This window comes from Amblyomma mixtum, chromosome 9 (assembly GCF_055824585.1).
Source record: "Amblyomma mixtum isolate Tamu chromosome 9, ASM5582458v1, whole genome shotgun sequence".
Taxonomy (NCBI): Eukaryota; Metazoa; Arthropoda; class Arachnida; order Ixodida; family Ixodidae; genus Amblyomma; species Amblyomma mixtum.
In genome coordinates this window covers 110,466,348-110,484,474 of record NC_143020.1, presented here as the reverse complement: position 1 = coordinate 110,484,474, position 18,127 = coordinate 110,466,348, and the positions used below count along the sequence as shown (strand labels likewise).

Here is an 18,127-nt window from a genome sequence, read left to right as displayed (position 1 = left end):
TTCTTGTTGCTTTGTATGCGTAATTTTGAGCACCAAATAGTATTAGAAAAAGGAGCATATATGATTTAATACTGACGATGCGTGCTACTAAACGTCAAAGGTACATTTACGTGGTAATAACTTGGCTGAGGAGCCCTCCACCGCGACCTCGAACTCAGCACTAAACAAAGCTTCCACCTCATCAGACCTATAATTTGAGAGTCCTACTCAAACAACTCCCACCCCTTCGGAAAAAGTTTATGGCTACACGGTTTGAATTGACGGTTTCACTGCTGAACATCGAAAACGCGTTGGTGTCTATGCATGGAACATAAGCACAAGTAATATGCACAAGTAAAAAAGGAAATGTTTAAAGCAGACGACAAAATAGCCTCATAGCACTGGCACAAGAACATGCTGTCGTCATGTTGTGTCTCTAGAGAATACATTTTTAGTGAGACCTGTCTGCTTGCGCAAGGTGTGCAAATTTAAGTTGCAAACTTGTCAAAGTTTCTGCAGACTGCAGTTTCAGCTTTATTTCGGGAAGGCATCTTTAGTGAAGCAGCAGGTGCGGAAACTGAAGCACTTATCCCTTGTAAGCTTATCCAGCATTAATATATTGGTCGTTTTGAAGGCGCCTAACCAGAGACACAACTGCATTATCTTTTGAAAGTTCGCAGGCCTCTGAGAGCATGGATAGATAGGATTTAAGAGGGCAGAAAATTATGAGTTCTTTGCCTCTCCCGACGTTGTATAAATTCTTGACAGCTAGAGGGCGGCCAGTCTGTCAACGTTGTACGGCGGAACGTAGTGGTGTAGTTCGCTGTAATTCGCGCATGCGCACAAAGGGTGCGGGCACGGTTGGCAACGAGGCTTATTCAGCCTAGCTGAGCCTTTGGTCTAACGCTAAGACTTGTGTCATACTGAGGAGGACGTTAACTGATCTGCTTCATGCTATGTGAGGATGATATTCGACAACAGGTGCTGGTTGCGCCTAGCAGGCCGAACTGCATACTTACGTTGCATTCCCTTTCATTACAAGGCCATTCATACTTGATCGTGCGAGATTCTATTCAGGCCTGAACCTAGTCAATCAGCTTGGCGCAGCTAGGTTCCAACGTGCAACATAGCATCGGGCGCATGGAACAAACAACCCTTGCGCTAGGAGGGGAGCTTGTTTAGCAGGGCTGAACAAGCATGGAGCAGGCTAATCCAAAAGGCGGAACAAGGATGACATAATGGAACGATTGTTTCCTCTTGATTCTATTCAACTCGGGCTGTTTGCCGCGCCGAGTGGTCGGTAGTTGTACTAGCAAGAACTTGGAGGCGCCGAAACGACGAAGGAAAGGCGAAAAAAAAAAGACGACAAAATACCATTCTTGTTTTATCACCTCCTGCATGAGTCCTATACTGGGATGAAGTTAACTTTAGCAGTTAGGGCCTGGTATCAGCCAATCCTCACTGTTAGGCTTAGCGGTGTGTTGTAGCACACGGTTGTCACAGTGTCGGGCGCTTTTTGCTGAGATACATTTTTTTGCTTATTTCATCGCTGCTGTCCAGTGTTGACCGGCAGCCAGAGGGCGCTTGTGGACTATTTGTTCTTCCAAGAAAACAGAAAACATGTCAGCTTTCGAACATCAGGGTGCATTCAGTAAGGTACCATAACGCGGCCTGACGACCGTTCTTCTGATGCGCGCTAAGTGGCCTATTTACTTTCAAAAGAGGCTCGCATGCGTACAGCCCACACCTCTCCAACACCTACGTAACACTTGTTCATCACTAGAAACTCATGCGGATCATATACGTAGAAGTAGTGAGTAGCTGTGAGTAGTGCTAGAGCATGTGCACAGGGGACGCCACCTGAGTCGGGCTGGTCCGATATGGTGTGGTGTGTTGTGGTGTGTGTGTGGCGCAGTGCCGTACCGCGAACCGCCGACGTACAACCCTCGGCGGAGGGCCAGCAGCGCCGCCCTGAGTCGCACGCACAGCGACCCGAGGCTGGAGCTTGTGGTGCTGGGCGCCAAGCCGCCGTCGCCGTGCCCATCGAATCGGTCGCTGCCCCCCTTCTCGTCGGCCGCGTCCACCGCGTCGGAGGCCTCGTCCATGGCCTCTTCCTCGGCCGCGTCGCACGCGAACGCCGACGACAGCGAGGGCAGCTCGGGCACGGCGGCCTCTTCGGCCACCGGTGGGTTCTCCATTCGCCGCTGCCTCTTCCTCTGCGCTCTGTTCGCTGGCGTCCCGAAGGGGCTCGATGGGGGGTTAGGCTTAAGAAAGTAGGCCCACGAAAGAAGGCTTAGCAAAGTAGGCCTATGAGTGAAGGCTTAGGAAAGTAGGCTTATGAGAGAAGGCTTAGGAAAAACAGGCCTATGAGAGAAGGCTTAGGAAAGTAGGCCTATGAGAGAAGGCTTAAGAAAGTAGGCCTATGAGAGAAGGCTTAGCGAAGTAGGCCTATGAGAGAAGGCTTAGCAAAGTAGTCTTTTGAGAGAAGGCTTAGGAAAGTAGGCCTGTGAGAGAAGTCTTGAGAATTGGCTGAAGAGAATAGAGCTCTTGCTTTTCTTGGTGCCATCGAAGAAGGATGAGGTCGTGCTTGTTTTTCGTGAACGGCAATGTGAACACCTGTGAACAGTTTCCTGGTGTACTCGGCAGTAACACATTTCAGTGAAGTCATAGATATGCTGTGTTTAGTGTTGCATTGTGAGCTAAAGACCATCTGACAGCACAGTTTGGGCTGCCTGGTTTAAGGCAGATGAAATGCTCAAGCATGTGCTTTTGTGGCCTCTCGATATGGTGGTGTAATAAAGGATGGGACACGGGAGCCAGTGTGCTAGAAATTAAACCGCGTTTTATCATTGCCAATAGAACTGAAGCTCTAGCCCTGTGTAGTAAACTGTGTGCCTGCTAAATTGTACCAAGATGCTAATATTCATCGTTTTCGTCGTCGTGTCTATTAGTTAACAGAAAAAATGCTGAAGCATGTTGCCTTTGTGGCCACATTATGCTGAAATGGGGAATAGGATATGGCAGGATTATATTATAGTGCAATATTGTAATGCAGACAGCAACCACATCCCAATATTGGGGTCTAAAATCTTGGACAAGCTGGGAAGATAGTTTTTTCTCACTGTTTCTATTTTTCTGTTGAAGAAGCACTTTTCTCTGTGAGAATTACCGAGAAGGTTTTGTGCTCCTAAATGATCAGCGGCACATGCTACGCTTAATTAGAGTAGGATTTGACCAAGGCGTGTATAGAAAGGGAACTTGATAGGGTTTATGAATAGGCGTGAAGAAGGCGGCTCTTCGTAAAACAGACTGATAATTTATAAACTTTGCTATTTATACAATGGGGCATCGAATATTTTGTTCAAATGATTTTTTTTCAGTATTCTAAAAGATCTTTCTGTGTTTGGTGATTGTCTGTGGAGATATCTTTGTTGCTTCAGTTTCTGCACGGTGGTCGCCACAGTTTGGCGCTCTCAGTGTGCCCGTTCTGAGATGCCAGTTTGGAGAGCGTTTTGCTTGGTTTCTGCACCCCAAATGTCCAACAGTATGCATGCGATTGAATGTGCGCATGAAATTTGGTTTTAAGTTTTCAAAACGTATGTGGTGCTTTACGTGCAGTGAACTGATGGGCATAAAAGTTGTTTGTCAACGTTGCGTGCAAAACATCGCTGCACAGGTACAAGATGAATTCTCTTGACGATGGAGAAGGGTGCATATTTACGCTTCTTTGTCAATGTCTTGTGCGGTGTTACTGTGCAGCAATGAACTTAAGGCAGTGCCAGCACATAATCCTGACTTACGTTTCTGTCTTCAGTTCTATCAAGGACTAGTCTTGACTGCTGCCTCTAAATTGTGTTGACCTTTAACTAGAGTGGGGGAAATTTTGAGCCAGTGTGATTTAACGGAAGTATGCATTCGGTTTATATAATGGTGGTTTTCGGGATGTAGGTTTTCAAGTCTGAAATTCTTCGCTATCTGCGTGTTTGACGCAGTATCGTTGTTGGCTTCCTCCTGGACAATGACTCTGACGGTGTTGCGCAAACAAAATATGAACTACGGAAATAAAATCTGAAATGATAAATGCGCAGAGTATCTTAATTGTCATAATGGGTCATCATGCCTTTGTTCATTTGAGCTTTTGATTTCTCAACTTTGCGTTTCTTGCAAGTGCATACTTCAAGCTCCCTTGTTGATCTGCGATGCAGTGGTCGCTCGAAGTTTTTCCCATCCCGTTCTATGGCCCTCACTGCTTGTGTTGTCGCTGCGCAACCCGCAGACAAGAGCGCCACAAGCGAATCATCGGGTGTCTGTACGAGCAACAGCGCGCACAGCTGTGACTCGAGCACGGACAGTTCCGACACTCCCGAAGTGATCACGGTGGGCACCACCTGCGTCTGCGTCTCCGAGTACCAGAGCCCGCTCCAGGGCCACCTGTCCCTCAACCCGGGTGACATCGTCCAAGGTGAGGGTTCCTGTCCACCGGCAGTTGCTTGCCTCCAGCTTGCGAATACTTATATGTAGCTTCAGAGGACGTCATGAAAGACTAAGCACGGGGCATTCTGGCGCTTATGGTCGCAGCAGGTGAGGTAGATGGCTAAAAGATCGCTTTTGCCTTCTCGTTGATGGGCAGTTCAATTATTTAATTTAATTTGTCCCCGTGATATGCATTGCGTGAGTGATGGGTTGGAAAAAGGTTTTGGTTTGGTTTTTATGGGGTTTAACGTCCCAAAGCGACTAAGGCTATGAGAGACGCCGTTGTGGAGGGCTCCGGAAATTTCGACCACCTGGGGTTCTTTAACGTGCACTGACATCGCACAGTACACGGGCCTCTAGAATTTCTCCTCCAAAGAAATTCAATCGCCGCGGCCGGGATCGAACCCGCGTCTTTCTGGTCAGCAGCCGAGCACCATAACCACTGAGCCACCGCGGCTCAGTTGTTAGGGATCTCGTAGTTGTGTTGAGCACAATGAAATATAAGCAGTATTTTTAGCAAAGCATGGATAGCATATGTCTGCAGTGTTGTCATTTAACATGTCGTTCCATTTCGCAGCCGCACGGGGTAATAAGGAAGTGTCAAAGGCGACAGTGAGAATGGATGGTCAGGAACCTTATACAGGTACATTTAGGAACCTGTTTTAATGACACTCTATAAAACGTGTGTGATTTCTACGGTAATAGTCGACACATTTTTGCGCGAACCTTAGCTAATCGCTTTGAATAAAAAGTCTGCAAAAAAGAAAAACTAGCTTCGCATTCCGCTTAATGGTGTGCCTAAGCATGTGGGTTGTTTAACACCATTCATCAACCGTCAACGTCATTGATCAACACCGCAAATAAAAGTAACAATAGAAACATTCCCCTGTGACTGTGCGTCATAAGGAGCCTTTCGTTTCCTTAGCCTTGTATGCTAAATAGCTTTACCTGGGTCCCGGTTCTAGCAGTCTTGATGTCAGAAGGAGCTGGAAGAGTTCTCTCCCGGATGCCTCTCTCGCCATTCGAACACATTCTACGTGGCATTTGCAGTTTATCAGGGAGCTCCTAAGTCCACTGCTATGGTTGAGGTTGGCGCTGGTGAACACTCCTAGAGGTTTGGTTACATGCAAAATAAATACCTTAAAAAGTAGAAGACTGTATAGCTGCCGTAGCAGCTCAGTTGGTGGAGCACTGCACGAAAAATGCTGAGGTTGTGGCTTCACATCTCACTGGCGGCATGCAGCTGTTTCTTCTTCTGCAATCTAAGCATATCTCTGAGGTAACAATGATTACACTACTGATTTGTCATTTATCAACTTTAAAAATAAAAATCAGAAGCATTCCCCTATGCTTTACTCGGCTTCAGTGGCTGCTGGCTTGCTTCATGTGTGTGTCGTAACGAGCCCCTCTTTTCCTTATCCTTGTCGGCTGATTAGGTTGCTTTAGTGGCATTCAGGCTAGTTTCGGACGATCACCGTTTGCAAAACAAACGTTGGCAAAGGTACAAGCACAGCTATTAGATCAAGCCCATCTAGAAAAGCTGGCATGAGAACGGAAATTACTCCTTTATTCTTGTGTCAGCAGTGACTGTGTTATCGCGTATGTCGCGAGCACATCTGCAATGTGTGAATGTCCTCTCCAGCATGTTCCACTTCGCTTTTGTTCTATCCCGTGCCTCCGTTTTAGGTGTGGGACAAATTTGGGACAGTAGTTGTTTGATTGCTTGGCGCTTTTTCTCTGTTTCTTTTCAGTCACCGAAGTAAGCGATACCGGTATGCTGGAAGGACGAACACGAGACGGTCGACAGGGGATGTTCCCCAGCGCCGCTGTCCAAGAGGTCAAGATGAGGGGCTCCTCTTCCCAGGGTCGCGTGAAAGGTCGTCGAGAAATGCAAGTCACATCGGGTGCTACAACGCTGCCGCGGCGGTGGAGAATGTGAGTACCTGTCCAGTTGTCATTGTATGTATAGAACTCTGTTATCGGAACTGCCCGTCCCCATGGACCCATCAATAAAATCATTCTCTGATTGGTCCCACGCTTCCCAGACTAACTGACTGTCACGCCATTTGGGCACTGAGCTGTACAGGTCAGGGTTGGCCTAACATCTTCTTAGTGTACTCTTCATAGGCGGCGCCGTCGTCTGCTAACCTGAAGAAGCTGGCCGCAGTTTAGGCCTAGATTTTGAATTCAAATTTCGTGAATGGAATCCCAAGCGTGATTCATCCAGCTTAACTCCGTTAGAGTTCTCAGTTGCCCTTCGCGTAGCCCGCTAAGAAAAACTAAAACGTTTGAAAAACAGCAATGTTCCGGCCACTGAGTCGCTCTCTTAGCCATGCTGGACATTGGAACCGCTCTGTCACGTAAGATTTGACGAGGGTGAAAAGTGACCGAGATGTTGGTGTGCACGTGCAGCCCACATGTACACAGGACTGTGGTGTCGCACTTAACCATACACAGATGCCCATCCAAGCATTGCGAGTTAAAACTTAACTTGAACTTGAATTGGCATAAAATTGTGCCCACTGGTTTTTAATGGGTATTAGCTTTCTTCTGACCTCATGCTCGGCTTCTTTGGGGTGAATGCTTGGAAAATGAGTCTGTGCAGACGCCAACACTTCTTGTCACGGCGCTACTTTACCGAAGCCAAAGCTACCCTTGAGCGATTTATTGCATCATCAGCATCATCATCGCTCTACATAATTACATCATATTGCATCATCATGATGAAATTCTAGAGATTGCTAAAATATAGTTCTTTTTTTTTCTGCAGGTATGGAGATCCACGCACGGTTGTCTTGCACAGGAGCAAAAAGGGTTTCGGGTTCGTTCTAAGAGGAGTCAAAGGTGAGAGCTTTGATCCCTACAAATAAGGCTTCATTTCTAGGCCCCTAGAACATGCCGGAGAACATTGGATTCAGTGCAGCAGGAAAAAATTCGCTCTAGAAATTTTCTCTTCGTTGAGGGTGTAAAGATCCTGTCTCGAGGCTAGCATACTTTGAGGGTGCTCATAAACACGCTACGCTCGGGGTTGGGTTATCAGTGTCTGTCCTTGGGCGCAGCCACGAGTCCACTGATGGAACGGCAGCCAACGGAAAATTGGCCTAGCTTGCAGTACTTGGATGACGTGGACAAAGGTGGAGTTGCGGACCTTGCCGGCCTCAAGAAAGGAGATTTCCTACTCGAGGTGAGTGGGCAGTCGCCGAAGGGTCCTGGCACTACGCAGTAACTGTAGTAACTGTCCTCGCTACTATTAGCATATGCTCGTGGCTTAAGGAGCTCTCCTAACACAGCTGAGATCATACCTGCAAGCAAAAGCTAGTCATGTTTCGATGTGCTGCGATTTTTCTCTTCGATTCCTTGTGGAGTTGGCTTATTTCGCTTCAGGAAACTGGTAAAAATGTTGTCTTTTTCTAGCGTTGCCTGTCTCCAACCTCGAAACATAAAAGCATGCCAAAGTACATTAGGAAACACGGCAAAAGGTTACAACTGAGTGTGCTGCTCATGGTTGCGAAGTTGGCGACAAGAGCTAGGAATGCTTTTTTCGGTTCGGAACTTGTCGATTACTGAGAGGCCAACAGAATGCTAAGCAGCTATAGTCTTCTTCAACTAATACTGCTGTTGGACTAATATACACATTCTAGCGCGCTTTGCATTGCACCTCGGTTGTCTTCATCAACTAATACTACTATCGAACTAATATCGTCGCCAACCGACAACTCAGCAAAGCAACACAACGAGCCTATAGAGCCTTAGACATCTACAGAGCTGCACTAGAATTTCGCTTTAGGGTGTATCGTAATCGTCCTTAGAATTTTTCAAGTCATGCGCATGTCACGCGTACCACAACCTTAGCCACCTGCTGCTCTCGCGTCCCCATCGCAGATCAACGGGCAAGACGTGTCCCAAGCGACCCACGAGTGCGTGGTGAACATCATCCGGCAGCAGGGCGACCTGATCGCCATGACGGTGGTCTCGGTGTCCGGCTCCGTGCCGGGGGCCACCGGTCCGCCACAGCAGACATCCTCCTCGGCGCCCTCGTCGGCGCCCGGTTCGGAGGCTGGCGCGGCTCCCACCGTGACGCCGCCGGCGCCGCAGGCCAACGGCTCGATCGCCGGCGGGTACCGGCAGTGCGCCACGCTGCCACGCAAGCTGTCGGCGAAGAAGGCCCCAGCCCCTCCCAAGAGGGACCCCAAGACGACCCTCTCCGTGGGAAGGGCTAGGGCGAAGTCCATGGTCGCAGGACTCACGGACATTGGTACGCGTGTGCGCGGCCTTCTGCGCGCAGCCTTCCGGCGTAATTCGTGGCGAAGCGCTCTGCGGTGTGGGCTCATTCTCGAGAGAAAAAAAGCTCTATTTCTTTAACGGAAAGCTTATTTTTTTATTGGCCAGTACCCAAGTCCGGAAGTTTCTAATTTGTTTAGAATTCTTGGTCACTCTGGTGAAACTTGTGCACTCTCTGTTGGGCAGATTCCCAGAGCAATTTAAATGAAGGGTTACTGAAGGTGGAAAAGGACCTGCCTTTTTTTCTCACCTGTACAGGTGCATGCAAGAGGGTGAATTGTGGTGGGTGTCTAGGACTTTGGGATCCCTAGACTATTCCATGTGGAACCTCTACTCAACACAGGAAGCAAGAAAAATTTTACTACAGTTGAGCCTCCTTATAACGAAGTTGAAATTGCCCGGCGATTACTTCGCTATATCCGTAGCTTCGTTATAACCCATGTTGACAAAGCTTCCCAGCAGATTCGTCATTATTCCGTAATAAACAATTTTCTTATATAGAGGGTCGACTGCATTTGCCAAGCGCAACCGCTGTATTACATCGCCATGCGCGCGATCACCGAGCATTCCCAGAACCTGCATACCACACCTTTTGCCGTATGTGCGTGGCTTCACTTTATACGTTACTGAATATTTGGCACATGTGTCCTGCACCCTTTTTTTTTAATTTCATCCCGCCCACACCAGCCCCGAGCGAATCGTCCTAGTACTAGGCTCTCTACTGTATGACCTTCACATCTTCCAGGGGAGAAAAAATTGGACGCTAAGCTTTTGGGAGAAGACCAGCATCCAGCATGCAGTTTTCCCCTTTATTCATCCAACATTAATTGCGTTTTGTATTGTGGACGCATACTCTTAATGGATCATCGTAACTGGAACGTTGCCCCTGCTTTCTGAGTGAGGGAACAGCGAAACGGAAACTGGCTTTCTACTGCCTTGAACTATTTAAACACTACAGGCACTACTGCAAGCTGCGAACAGTTGCACCAGTTTCCGAACGTCTGAAAACTCTCAGGAACTGCATCATGCATGCGTATTTTGAATACTGAGATATGAAGACCACAGCGCGCTGCCTGCAGGCAAGAGTGGCTAATTGCAAATTCACTTCGCTCTCCAACTGTCATAATGGCGCTTGCCTGCCTAACCACGCAATAAATAAATAAAAAACGCGGGCAAGCATTCATAACGCCAGCAGTTGCTTGATTTCTGCATGGCGATGTCATTGTATATAACACAACTTCAACTCTACTCTCAAGCCATGCTACCTTTAACAGTGCCTATAAGGTGCCCTCAATGCTACTGTGTAATGTTTCACACACTCTTCTCTAATAAACGCTTTCTGTTCCGTTCTTTCTGCCGCCACAGAGGTCCTGGACCGGACACTAAACGAATACGACTCCGAGGGCCGCTCCACCAAGAGCAGCTCCATCGAAAGCATACCGAAACAGAACGGAGCCTCCGCGCCCGTCTCGACCAGCGCAAGCGCGGCCGCGACTGCGACGGCTGGCTCGGAGGCGCCCAAGACGGCATCGATTCGCAGCCGACCCTCCCGCATGACGGCCGCCGAGCTCGAAGAGTTCCTGACGCGTCAGAGCGCTGAGCGCAAACCGCGCGTGTTCGGCAGCGTCGCCGCGATGAAGAGGGCCGCCCGCGGAGCGGGTCACACAAACCTCAAGGACTTCAACAGCGAACCAGAGTTGAACGCAGCTGAGCCGGATCTCGCCCGAAGACGGAGCCGGAGTCAAGAGAACCTTGCCATCTACGGCGAGGCCTGGAAAAAGATGGAAGAGATCTGGAAGAAGCCCACGGCGCGCATATACGCCGAGACGAGCGTTAAACAGCAGCCGCCCAGCGCGGCGCCACCTCCGGCGGAGCAAGCTAGTCAGAGCTCGCGAAAACCCCCTCCGAGCCACCCTCCACCTCCGCCGCCCGTGGGCCAAGTGCTGAAGGTTGATGTTTCGAACGCGATTGGTGACTACGCCAACGTGGACGGCATCCCGGACTCCAAGGTCATGTCCAGTTTCAGGCCCGGAGACAGCGCCAAGCTGTACGCGTCTCCCGAGTCCCTGACTCACGTTGCGTACAAGACGAGCGCCGAGGCTCGCGGCGGTGCGCGGCCAGGCAGGACTCCGGCCCCGCCCGGGTCCGGAACGCGGTCCCAGTCGCTGCCACCTAGGATTCAGAACAGGGAACCATCGGAGACACGCGAGAATGTGGTTTACTCCACGTTCAGAGTGGTGCAGCCCACTCCGGACACGGGGACCCTGCGAGGCGGAGCCAAAACCAAGAAGATCAGAGGACCTGCGGCGGTTCAGGAAGAACCGCCGCCACCTCCGGACAAGCCACCCTACATTCCCGAGCCGGACTACGACAGCAGCGACGAAGAAGAGGAGCAGGCCTCAAAGGCGCAGAAGTCGGGAGACATGGGGACGTTCAAGGCTCCCGGGGGTTCAAGGCGCGACGAGGCGCCTCCGCCACCGGAGAGGGCTGCGACAACGACGACGACGATCCCGGTGCGCCACGAACCCGACGCCAAGGTGATCGCAGCCAAAAGTCACACGCTCGAGCCCCGATCGTCCAGGGCTCAGGAGACCATCATTCACATCAAGAGGGACCCACTCGAGTCCGAAAAGCTGGTCCTGGAGGTGTCCGCAGGGTCGGTGCGTGACAACATCAGCGCTTTCGAGAAGCGAAGTGCAGGCAGCAACACAGCACCGAGACCCGCCAAACACGCGGGACACAAGGACCACCACCTCCACGATGAGCCGGAGAACAGTTCCAGCGGCGTGTCGTCGGACGTTGAGGTGGAGCGGCAGGACCTCCGGTCCTACGACCAGGCTGCCCTGTCCAAGCGACTCAGCGCCTACTACCTCCAGCGACGGCAGTCCGCCGAGAACCTCGTTCCCCTGGCTGCGACCGCTGCGCCTGTGGTTTCGAACTTCGATTCCAACCTCAACCAGAGGAACATGCAAGGGCGGCAGCAGGCGGTACCGCCGGTGTCGGCAGCGTCCATGACGTCTTCTATGGTGGCCAACCAGGCCGTGCGGAAACCTCAAGCCGACAAGGCCGTGCTGGGTGGCATTCCCAAGAAGACGCTTAAAATCCGATTGGACCAGAAGGTTCACGCGACGAGGAGAGCGGAGGGAGCGCGCGCGACCGACGCCGCCGCAGACTGCTCGAACCTCAAACGCAGCATAGACGAGAGCCTGCAGTTCATCAGGCTCCAGGTTGACTCGCTCGGCCTCTCGGCCGTCAACGAGGCCGACCTCCTCACCGAACTGGTCCCTCCACCACCCGAATTCTCTCACGGACTGCGGCCTCAACAGGCTGAGCCCATCGCCCCGCCGCCACCCGAGTTCTCGGACGAGTACCACCGCCGCTTCGACCATCAGCAGGCACCGCCGCACCACCACCAGCCGCAGCTTCCGCCGCAGCATCACCCGCAGTCGCAGCAGATGGCGCGCCACTCGGCCGCCCTGTACCACCAGCTGAACCAGCCGCAACAGCAGCAGCACCTGCCTGCAGCGTACTGCCGCTACAACGGCTCCCCGCAGCACCACGCGGCTACGCTGCGTCCTACCAGCTCGGCGCACCACCATCCGCGGCCAACGGTACACGACGTCTATCGTCCGGGATACGGGACGCTGGGACGCCGGACCGACCCCCAGGTCTTGGTCGTCCCAATCGAACGGCAGGCCGGGGACCTGGCCCGTTTGAAGTCGGTCCAGCGGGAATTCAGGCAGAAGCCTCTTGTCGAATGGAGCGCCAGGGACGTGAGCGACTGGCTGGAGTCACTCTTTCTCCAGGAGTACAGACCGCGTTTCGTCGAGGCCGGCATCACGGGGGTGAAGTTGGCGAACATGGACTCCAACGACTTCATGGGGCTGGGGGTGAAGCAGGTTGGCCACAGGGTCAACATGGAGCGTTCGCTCAGGCGCTACATGAAGTAGGCATTCCTTCGTACCTGCCGAACACTTAGCTTGCCGGAACGGTTTTGTAGTCGATAGCGCCATGGTTACGAGTGGAGCCGATCAGTTTGACATTGACTACATCTAGAGAGTGCGCAGCGAGGCATGCGGAGCGAAGATCATTGCGTTGCTGTAGCCTGCGGCTGGCGGTTTAAAAATAAGAGTTTATTGCCTTACCAATAGAGTTGCGATCTTAAACATACATAGAAACGTCACGAGAATATGGATACGTGCCCTTTGTATTTTCCGCCACCTTTTGAAGCGTTTCTCACCTGTCGTAACGAGCTTGATTTCATACGTTTTCTTGAAAGCGCTAAGTCACACTCGCGAAATAGCAGCTGGAGTTACCAAATGACATGAAACTCGCTTCACTCTCGCCATCGCTTGCACTCTCTAAATGAAGTTGATTGTGCTTCCTGCCTGCTCATGACTTGAGGTCGCCGCAAGGGCACGTAACTGCTTGAGGATTTCGCAATGTGTTCAACGCCTTGCGAATTGCAGTTTGTGTCAGAGCGGCGATTCAACTACATAGCGGTGGGGAAGAGAGTTGAACTAGTATTTACTGTTTGAAGACATTGGAAAGGCTCTCCCTGCCAGGGATGTGACCGCAAGCTAGTAATTTATTTCGCTCTGAATGCTTCTACAGTTGCCTACAATACAAAGCGGAACGCATAGGGCACTGCGCTGCTTATTCCACAGAATGAAAAGTGGGCGAGTTCTCGTTGTTCAAAATGCACGCAGTTTCTCCGAATTCACGCTGAAAAAAAATTGAAGATATGCTTGACGAGAAATTTCGATACCTGCCCTTGTTCCTATTTATATTGCGGCCAACTGTATGTGAGTTAGCACTTGGTATACATTTGCCGCCTGTGCCGTAGTTTTTTGTAAATAGTGTGTAGGTTCCGTCATAATCCTCGCTACTGTCAGACGCTGCTTGACGTTTGGGTTGCTCCTATGCTCTTTGTGTAAACTAAGTTTCGTTGTGATGTGCAATCTGTTGGTACATTTCGTCTTGCCGGAGTAATTTATCGATAATATATTACATTGCTTGTTCCTGTATAACGAAGTGTGATACTGTGTCCAAACTTGTTGCCATGTCGTACGCGTGTGGTGATCGCTGCAACGATGTCAACGTGAGGAGTACAATCGACCAACTTTTGGTTTCGTGTGTGAAAATGTGCTGTGTTAAATTTGATGCGTTGGCAGAAAAAGTATCTTTCTTTTTATAGTTCTTGCGGGAAAACCATATTACATACCAAAGCTTCGCAATCACCACGCTGAACTTGTGTCTCCTGTGCCATCTTTCTTGCTTTGTGGTCATCTGCTGTATAATTTATTGAGTCTAACCCGAAACGACAAATGAAGTTTTTAGCTCTTCCTTCACTTCTGGTCTTACATCTGCTAGGACCATCCTGACATTCATCTTTGAGCACTTTAATGGGAAACTGTGTACAAGGAATGGGCTGACCTGTTCAGGGTTGTACCGAATGAGGACGCCAATTTTTTTATCTCACCTCTGCAGATAAGAGCCTACAATACTGCCTGTACGAGACTACGGGCTCTACATGCCTGATAAGTCTGTTTTTACGTCGACTAATGGCTAACCTTCACAAGCCAAAGAGACGTCCTCCATTTAAGGCAATCGTCTTAACCATTCCCAAGCATGAAACGATTTGTTTTTGGTCTCGTTTACCGACAAAGACAAGTGAATTGACTGGCGGTGATCGTTTGCTTCGTGCTTAAACTGTCCGTAGGCGTTCATCCCATGGAGACAGAAGCAGCCAAGATGTTTTTTTTTACCAGTGTCAGCGCTCGGGTTTCGCGAAAGATAAATTTGACCTCAACATCAACCATACTTTTCGGGAACTCCTGCGAAACAATTTCTTGCCGCTCAGGAATCTCATGGCACTAAAGATCAACAACACTCTGCACAAAGTTTCAGAGTACATCACGAACTTCTGGCACCTACCTTCGTTCACTTCGCGGAGCTCGCGTCCGGGTTGCTGTAAGTTTTTTTCGTAATATCATCCCATAATAATCAAGCATGGAAATATTATCCTCCAGTTGTGTCCAGTGTGCTACTTTATAGCGCGCATCTGAAAAAAATGGAGAATTTTGCTAAACTACGCCAGTATCACTACCGGTGGGAGCCCTTTCCAGATTTTTTTCTTCTCTAGTGAAAGAAAAGCAAATGTTCGAGTAGGCGGGGCGATTACCTTTGCAAATCCTCACCGCCGCTTAGGCGAGTGTCGGTCCAAACACACAGTTCGCGGCACAAGCGCTTAACACTTTCAATAAGCGTGCCGCAGACAATGCTCAATTCACCAAAGATACGGGGCCGGATTCGTGCAGAAACTTATGGACGATGAAAGGAGGGGGTAACAACGTTTTGTGAGCCACTGATTGGATCTCCTTCACCAGGAGACAGATGGAAGAGGGGCATATCACGTGGCACTAAGGTGTAAGGACCTGTTGGAGCACCGGAGGTAGGCAAGAAAGACTGACAATGAAAAGTTGGAGATGAAGGCGCATCTAACGGATGGACGACCAGAAATCGGTGAGAAGTTAGGCCAGCTCCGTATCCTGCAATGTTCTGGACGGACATGACAGGCCGGCAGACTGGACGTCTGACATGGGAATGGATATGCAGAAAATGCGAACGATAAACACAGATCGGTAGGCAGACGGATAAGGACGGATGGATAGAAGAAGTTAGATGGAAGAAATTACACGCTGACGAGCGAAAGAGAGCGAAAACTGACTGTAAGGATGACTAAGTGAGGTAGACAGACAGAAATGGCGGCCAGGCAGAGAGTCATGCAGAGAGGAAAAAAGAAAAGTAGACATGCGCACTAAGAACAGAACTAAAGCCAGAATTCCGAGGGGAACAGGATGAAGAGCGAACTAATCGACCACAGACTTCCAGACCTGCACCATACCGACCGATACTTACAGAACAGACCGGCACGCAAATAAAGACATTCATGTTTTAAAGCGATTTCATGCATACAAATGAAGGCAAGTGTAAGTAGAGGTGAGCAGGCTGGAAAACAGGCAGAAGACCTGATAGACAGGCATAAAGATTTACAGATGGACCTTCATGTGAACAGACGAAAAAAATGCGACATGTAGTATTGCATTAAGACTATCAGACGAGCTGTTCTGATTGCTACGGTGTCTAGTCGTCATCGTTTTGTGCGGGTTTCTTCGTGCCACGTGATATGCCTCAAGAAACACTTCCACCGTCAAAGTGCGGCCAGGACACGTCTCAAGTTCTTGGCGAATCGAAAAGCCCCATGTCTCTGGCTAAACGGTTGCAAAGTAGTGAAATACGCGTTACACGGCGTCGAAACCGTGTGCTGGTTGCATGAGTGAAAGGTTTGCTCTTTCCTTAATGTGCCGGACATCAACGGCACTGTACTGAGTGCGTGTGAAAAAAAAAGGCTTTCCTTCTTTAATACGCCTGTGCCGTTTCTTCGAGTGCATGTTAGTGCCCCATTTGATCGCTTTGTAGCTCTAATGGTTGGAATGTTACCACTGCTTGAGTTGTTTGTCGGTCAAAGATGTAAGAGGACGTCGCGAAAAGCTTCTTCTTGGGGTCTGCTTTAAGAATAGGTCGCAGTTCTTGATGAACTCGCATCTTCTCTGTCATTGTCTGCGAATGAGATACGAGATGAAACAAAATCTTGCATGCACGTGTTCAGTTGCACTGCGAACCATTTTTGCTGTCCCGTGTGCCGTCTCTTCATGCGAGATGCATTCCCGGATTTTCTACTCTGCAAGAGTGGTTCTTCTTTCTCTATCGTCTTAATCTGGGTCTGTCCAAAGTAATGTTCTGTTGCTTACATTTAAGAAGTTTAAAACAAACGCATTGGCAATACGCTGGTTTGATGTTGGTAGGTGTTGCTGATTTAGCAGTGGGTGGTAAAGTCTACTATAAAATTCATACCTTTAAAACTGCAGAATAGGCATATTTTTCAGCCCAGCTCAAGCGCCGATAGATGTGTCAGGCGAGATGATGCAGCGCTGGAGACAACCTAAGGTAACTTCTCTCTTAAATACTGGTGGAGCATTTCAGGTAATCTAACAAACACGCCATTTTCACCCCTCCACATAGCCGCTGAGCATCGGGGCCGATCTTCTCGTGATGAAACCAGACTAATGTGTGATAAGCTCTAGTATCACGTATGAAGGGTAAATGTCGGAAATTATTATATGCTGCGAGTGTATCATGCTCTCATGATTTATTTCGCATAGTTAGAATTCCTAGCGCGTCAGGCGCACGGGTGTCTCCACGTGGTGTATTGCAGCACCACGTCCAAGTGAACCACCGTGGTAATGCTACAGCATTAGTGGAGGCGTGGCGCTTGAAAGCAACGTAGTTTCAGAGTGATGGGAAAATTGTCTTTGTGTGATTTTCATTTAAACCGCGCCGTCGCACACTTTATGAACGAGGACACATCGAAGTGCAAGTTGAAGGCTGCGCAGAGTACGTTTTGTGCCGGTCTACTTTGTGTGATGTCAGGATATTAAAGATGCATGGGTCAGATCGTAAAGTGTGTGATAGTTCAGTTTCTTATGCCTTTGTTGTGCAATAATGTTCCATAGTTTCGATTTCCTTGCGTGCATAGCGCAAATGTGTCCCCACCTGTATAGCATTATCATATTGAAGAGCTGACATCCTTCGCTTGTTTCGTTTTATCCGTGTAATTTAGTTCATGCGTTGTTTATCTAAAAAGGGTGTTAGCTTATCTATGCTGCTCCCTTTCTAAAGCAAGCTTTAGGTTCAACGTCTATACGAATTTACTGCGTTAGAGAAAAATATTAGGCATCCCTGCCTGTTGAAAAGGTAAATGCGTGTCGTGCGACGCAGTTTTAAATATATCGTCTCCGCCTGTACATATAGACGCCGAGTATTTGATGAGAGTGTTGCTATGTATCGAAGTCTCGCGGATTGATTTGCGGTGGCATTGTACATAAATATCTTATCCGGTGCGTGAATGTGTATATGTAATATGTATACACATATTACAGCATAAAGTCGATTTAAAATATTACCTGCGTTGTCTTTAATTCTCCTGCCTAATTAAACCCCCTTTCCAGAAACTGAACATCGGAGCTGAATTTTCTAGCAATCACTTTTCGTCCGTGTTTCTTTGGACAGCAGCCATTGGTGAGTATGACTTGTGACGTCGCGACTGGCAACTTAACACGCCCCGTTATTCGCTGGTTGCGGTGTCGACGGGGAGGTGACCAATGGCGAAGAGCCAAACAATAAATAAGGAAAAGAGTTGCCTCAAAGCGACCCGCAGCAGTGACTTACAGGTGTGCACAACCCCCTCATATGCGGAAGGTGCAAGGTTCGATCCCCTGTGCCGCCTGGTCCACAAGCTTTACCCTCGGCAGGTGCTAGACTTTTCTGGGAT

The 18,127-nt window shown here is 49.4% G+C and overlaps 1 protein-coding gene across 11 annotated transcripts in view; it reads left to right on the top strand.

Annotated features, from left to right (window-relative positions):
• Prosap (SH3 and multiple ankyrin repeat domains prosap) overlaps positions 1–17,758 on the top strand; it is a 207,351-nt gene extending 189,593 nt beyond the window's left edge. For 10 of the 11 annotated variants that reach the window (XM_089561362.1, XM_089561361.1, XM_089561356.1 and 7 more), the window contains 7 exons: positions 1,895–2,164; positions 4,256–4,441; positions 6,204–6,387; positions 7,223–7,296; positions 7,512–7,636; positions 8,335–8,707; positions 10,099–17,758. In XM_089561362.1, coding sequence (XP_089417488.1) covers positions 1,895–2,164; positions 4,256–4,441; positions 6,204–6,387; positions 7,223–7,296; positions 7,512–7,636; positions 8,335–8,707; positions 10,099–12,683 — 3,797 coding nt within the window. In that variant the 3' untranslated portion in view covers positions 12,684–17,758. The remainder of the gene's footprint in view (positions 1–1,894; positions 2,165–4,255; positions 4,442–6,203; positions 6,388–7,222; positions 7,297–7,511; positions 7,637–8,334; positions 8,708–10,098) is intronic. The other variant, XM_089561355.1, reaches the window with a different exon arrangement.
• The last annotated feature ends 369 nt before the right edge of the window (positions 17,759–18,127 follow it).